Here is a 6,000-nt window from a genome sequence, read left to right as displayed (position 1 = left end):
GAAAGTAGAAGCTTGTTTTTTGAAAAGCATAAATCTGTTGGAGGGAAGAGTTAGCACTTGATAATGAAAGGAAGGGATTCTGAGACAGAAGATCTTAAAGCACTTTGGAGATAGGACAAGTATGTCAAGCCGTGACAGTATTTTATGTGGTAGAGAAAGCAAAGCCAGTGGAGGAATTCAATGAGCTGTGAAGCAGCAGTTGTTGCAGCTGCCTTCTCACTGGATGTGAATGAGGGAAGGATCAGAAAAAGGAATAGTGCAGTGGCAACTTCAAAGCTATGGCCTTGGTTTTATCTGGTTCAGTGAATAAAAGAGGATGCATTTGGAAGGTGTTATGCAGAGAATATCCAAGTGAAGTATAAGGAGCCAGGGTGGAACTCCAAGTCCTTGAGTTATGGGAGAAGAGTATCAAGAATTCTTTGACATGTGGACTTTACACAGAGAGCAGAATTGGTACAGAAAATTTACAACTCACATGCTGAAAGAATTACTGGAGAAGTAAGAGGTGGGCTGGGTAAGGGGGAAAACAGTAAGACACTCTAAGGCAGGACAATATTTCAGAGAGGCTATCTGAATTCTTATTTATTTTCCATTTAATTCTGGTACTCTCCTAATTTCTCTTGTAGACTTAATTGCTGTAGCACAATATAGAAATTCTTTATGATTTAAGAAAACCATTTAAATACACAACATTATTTCAAAGAATCTCTACTCTTGAATTATTTCTTTTTAATTTAGTTTAGCAGTTACAGAGAAATCAAGTTGCCTGCCCGAGTTCACATGCAGATTGCCAATAAAGTGTGGATAGTGGAGATAAAGGGTGAACTTTTGATGCCAATCACACACGGCTCTGTGGTTTGAATCAATATTGTTCTTGTCTGAGAGATTGCTTTGATTACATTAGCCAACATTCTGCTGTTCTGTTTCTAAATTTGTCTTAGATGCCAAAAATAAATTCTTAGTATATCTGTCTTGTTAATGTGAGGCAACCAGTGATAGTTGTTTCTCCAGGATCTTTTCATTCCTCCCACTGTTCTAACTTCTGTAATAAAAGATTTGGAAATGAGCATTCTTCTTGTTTAGGATGTGGTAGAGATGAGTCTGTCCATGCTTACTTTGGCAGCATGAGAGGATTAAGCAAAAGCTGTGTCTGTTGAGGTATTTCACATGCAGTCATGCAAATCAAACTTCAGTAAAGAAGACCTGTTAGTCTAGATTATATGTATAAATGTGTGCAAACTACCTGTAAAACTCGCAGATCCTCACTCCTTTCAGTACTACTCACTATGGCATGCTCTTTTGTAATAGCTCTGCTACCACTGTTCAGATCGGGTTGCCTCTCTCCTTGGCATGGTCTCCAAAAAAGTTCTTCTATTACTGCCTCTTTCTCCGATGCTTCTGTGAAGTCTCATACAAGCTCTATGCATGGAGATTCCTGATACTGACACTAGAGGGAGAAAAGTGACAGAAATGATAGGACAGGGCTCGTGCGCTCTGCAGGGTATCACACCGCGATTTATTTCTTAAAATATTCAGCTAGATTAGAGGAAATAATTAATAGTTTACAGAAAGAACATTAAATCAAGGTAATAATGATCAAGTGAAAAGTGTTAGCGCATCAGGGATGTTCCCATCCTGATGTTATTTTGTTCAATAGCTTTGTCTCTTTTCTTTCAGCTGCATAAGGCCAAAGTTTGTAAAACAATCCTTTTTTTGATTTCTAGGCCTGAGTGTGGATCGTCCTTGTGCCCGAGCAGTAAAGGTTGACTGCCCTTGTCCACTGTCACAGGTTACATCCAGAAATAATGTTGTGTGGGCACTGAGCGAGCAGCGGGCCCTGCTGTACCGGGAGGGAGTGCGCAGCTTTTGTCCTGAAGGAGAGCAGTGGAAAAGTGACATTGTCAGGTAGGGGCACTGGGCTGGGACAGTGTTGGAACCAGAATAAAATATATAACATCATTTATAAAATATTATAAAATTATTATAAAATAATTGTTTTCAGAGCTAGAATTCCTTGATTTGAAAAAATGTGACTGAACTCGTGTATATGCATCTGTGTGTTTATTCCCTATAGTCTTTGTCCAGCCATGTTCAGAGTGACTGCTGTTTTTCTGTCTAAGGAATGACTGCTCTGTAATGAAAAAAATTGCCAATAAACAGAAGGGACAAAATAGTTAAAGCGAGTTTAAGAAAGCAAGAACAATTTTTAAATGATCTTTTCAATGCCTGTCAACATTACTTTTTTGATTAAATGCTGTTTCTTTTATCTTTGCTATAATGGCTTCAATAAGCTGTCCAAATACTTAAGTGAATTTTTTCTGAGATTAAATCTCAGAATTTTCTTGGTCATCCACACAGATGGATAATACTTTTCCACTTCCCAGTCACAGATTTTTATAAATATTCTGGGTAATTGGTATTTAGCTCTGTAGTTTATCCTGTGCTCACAGTAGTTAGTTTGTGATAAAGTGAAGAGCACTGAGCATTTACTTCTGGCTGTGAGAATCTAGAATATAATCTCTTTTATGACATCAGCCTGAAGCAAGTATAGGAAGAAATTCCAGTTCTTGTAATATGTGTTTATCTTCTACTGAATATCCTATTGTGAAGCTTTAACTTGTGTTACCTTGTATTTGTCTCTTGAAAAGTCTAAGAAAATAATTGGTTTATTTAATTAAAATATCTTCTTGATCTATGTCTTAGGTACACTTGATGTTCTTGGGCTTTGTATTAAAATTGCAGAAAGCAATCTGTATTTGTTCTTAAATTGTTGAGAAAGGTTCTCTGAACCTTTGTTGGCTACCTTTTAAATGTCTGATATGATCACCTGATCCTGTTGACTTTCTGAGCTTGAAAGTTGTTTACTTACATAGAAAACTTACAGTCCTAAACTCAACATTTATCTTTGCTATTTAGTTAGGTTGAGTTTTCTGTTAGTGGCTGTTGAACTACTAGTATTGTTCTCAGAACAGGTCAGAGAAGTTGGAGATATACATTTATGAAGCTGCTTTATCAAATACTTAAAGAACACAGCTCTTTATTTCTTATTTACCAAGCAAAATAGTTTATGTTTAATTTTATTATGTATCCAAGTTTCAAATCTCAGTGATCTTTGAAGGACTCATTTTTTTTGTTTAATAGTTTTTACTTATGCAAACAAATAAAATTTGAATTACTGAATAACTGTGAAATTTTAAAATTAAATGTGCTTTTGAGCTTGGACACACTGAGTTTGATACTTTTGAGCTGCTGTTAGCATTGTAACAGCTTCCTTAAAATATTGTAAGTGTATATTTGAAGTAAGGTTTTTAATTATTTTACTTGTTCACATTTCCAGTGAAATGCAAGCTTTGGAACCAGTGTGCATAACCCTTGGAGATCAGCAGACATTATGGGCTCTGGATATCCATGGAAATCTGTGGTTCAGAACTGGTATAGTTTCAAAGAAACCACAAGGAGATGATAACCATTGGTGGCAAGTAGGCATTTTTTTATTTTGCCTTCAGTTGAGTCTTTTACCATAGGCTTATTATTTATGTTGTTTTCCCATGAGATTTTTAAGGTAAAATTCAATTAATTATTTGATATATTATGGTATAATATATAGTATAGTATATTAAATATGCATTGTGGCTATGGCTGAAATGCCTTTTCATGTCTGATATAACGAAGGGGAAAAAGAACCATTTTGTGGTCATCCAGAGCAGCATCAGAGCAGTTTTCAAGAACACAGGTGCTCTACCAGGTCATGTCAATGGTGCATGTAGCCTGTGTCTGACCAGCAGCAGGAAGAGTGTTCAAGTCTGGCTGCTAAATGCAGTTTCTTTTGTGCTTCCAGTAACCATCCTTTTCCTTAGCCAGATGAAATAAATAACAAGTAATTTGCCTCAGCAATGTGCCCTTGTGGCCAAGAAGGCCAGTGGCACCTTGGGGTGTATTAGGAGTGAGGTTAGTAGGTCGAGAGGGGTCCTCCTTCCACTCTACTCTGCCGTGGTGAGGCTGCATCGGGAGCACTGAGTCCAGTTCTGGGCCCCACAGTTCAAGAAGGACAGAGCTGCTTGAAAGAGTCCAGCACAGAGCCATCATTAAGGGAGTGCAACAGGTCCCTTATGAGGAAAGGCTGAGGGAACTGGGTCTCTTTACCTTGGAGCACAGGAGGCAGAGGGGCAACCTCATTCATGTTTCTAAATACGTAAGGGGAGAGTGTCAGGAGGACAGAGCCAGGCTCTTTTCAGTGATGTCCAGTGACAGAACAAGGAGCAATGGGTGCAAGCTGGAGCATAGGGATTCCATGTAAATGTGAGGAAAAACATTTTCACTGTGAGGGTGACAGAACACAGAAATGAGCTGCCCAGAGAGGTTGTGGAGTGTCCTTTTCTGGAGACATTCAAAACCTGCCTGGCTGTGTTCCTGTGTGATGTGCTCTAGGTGACCCTGCTCTGGCAGGGGCTTTGGACTAGATGATCTTTCGAGGTCCCTTCCAACCTCTGCCGTTCTGTGATTCTGTGACCCTGCAAAAGTGCTTTTATTTTGCATTTCGCCATTCAGGTGAGGTTTCTTCAAACCATGGGTTAAAACAAAGTTACTTCAAGTACTCCCTGATATATAAAATATAAATTCCCAACTCTTTGTTTTCCCCAGTTTTTATTTTCCCTAGAGATAAGTGTGGGGGAGACAGGGGTACAAAAACAATTACACAGAAAATTTGTTTGTCTACATGTCTAGTCTACCTAAGTTAAAAGAATTTGGGTTTATGTGCATATATAATCTCTTTTACATATGGGATTATGAATAGCTTGCCTTTCAGGTTATTAGCAATCTGCTTTTTTTGTGCTCTTAAGCATTTCTTTCATTTCTAGGAGCATCCCAGTGTATTGTCAACCTAGTTGTCCATGACAGAATTTGGGCAATTGCTTATTTAGACCTTCTCCTGCCTTATGAATTAAAATGCCCATGAGGTGGTATTAGATCAATTTTTTTTTTTGTGATGTGATTTAAATAGCTACACTATGCAAGTTTCTCTCTTCCTTTGGGAATCTGAAAATTCACCTCTTAGTTTGCTGAGTTCAGCATGTTTTTAGGGGGAGAGAAAAGTCATCCCAAAGCAAACGGCTTTCTTAAAATGAAGAATTCAGAGTGGATTGTTGGGTCAGAGGGAGTTATAAGATGATTTTTAATATTGGTCTGGTCTATTATCAAGATTCTTACTTATTCAAAATGTACCATTTTTATTTTTCCCTTCTTACATTTAAAAAGTTTCTAAACTCTTGGTAGATTTCCTATGCATAAAGCAAACACACACACAAAAAGCTTCTAATGAAAGATTCTGCAGTTCACCCAAAAGCCTAAGAAGTTATTAAGAACACTGGTTTTGTTTGTTTTTTCTTTTCCCCAGGTAAGCATCACTGATTATGTAGTGTTTGACCAGTGCAGCCTGTTCCAGACGATAATCCAGGCAACTCATACAGTGGCAACAGCAGCTCAGGCACCTGTGGAGAAGGTGGCTGATAAACTTCGGATGGCATTTTGGTCACAGCAGCTTCAGTGTCAACCCAGCCTCCTTGGAGTTAATGGCAGTGGAGTCTGGATCTCTTCAGGCAAAAATGAATTCCATGTGGCAAAAGGAAACTTAATAGGTTGGTGTGCTTTTACATCTAACATTTTAAAGTTAAATAAACAGGAGGAAGTAATTAAGAAGAGTTCTGTCACCATAGAAAAATACCCATGGTGAGTCAAAGCAGTTTTAACATACAATTTAATGTTTAAAAATTAAATTTAATTATTCCTTAGCATTTGTTCTTGAATACTTTTCTGCTTAAAGGGAAATATTTTTCATGGAAAATTCATTGTCCACAAGTGAACTGTGCACATTACTCCTTTTAGTACCTACACGTGTCTTTTCTCTGGGCAATCTTAAGCTATTGTACCTGTTATGTGTAGCACAATGGAGCCTGGTATATGATCGATGTGACTATGCAAAACAGTAATGTTATGCTAATC

General features: G+C 37.9%; 1 protein-coding gene across 1 annotated transcript in view; it reads left to right on the top strand.

Annotated features, from left to right (window-relative positions):
- Window positions 1-6,000, top strand: part of TECPR2 (tectonin beta-propeller repeat containing 2) — a 42,075-nt gene that overhangs the window by 11,932 nt on the left and 24,143 nt on the right. Inside the window, 3 exon segments of the mRNA XM_009999804.1 lie at window positions 1,725-1,905; window positions 3,338-3,479; window positions 5,396-5,636. Coding sequence (XP_009998106.1) covers window positions 1,725-1,905; window positions 3,338-3,479; window positions 5,396-5,636 — 564 coding nt within the window.

Source organism: Chaetura pelagica, unplaced genomic scaffold (genome assembly GCF_000747805.2).
Source record: "Chaetura pelagica isolate M959 unplaced genomic scaffold, ChaPel_1.0 scaffold806, whole genome shotgun sequence".
Classification (NCBI taxonomy): Eukaryota; Metazoa; Chordata; class Aves; order Apodiformes; family Apodidae; genus Chaetura; species Chaetura pelagica.
This window is presented reverse-complemented; position numbering and strand designations above follow the sequence as displayed.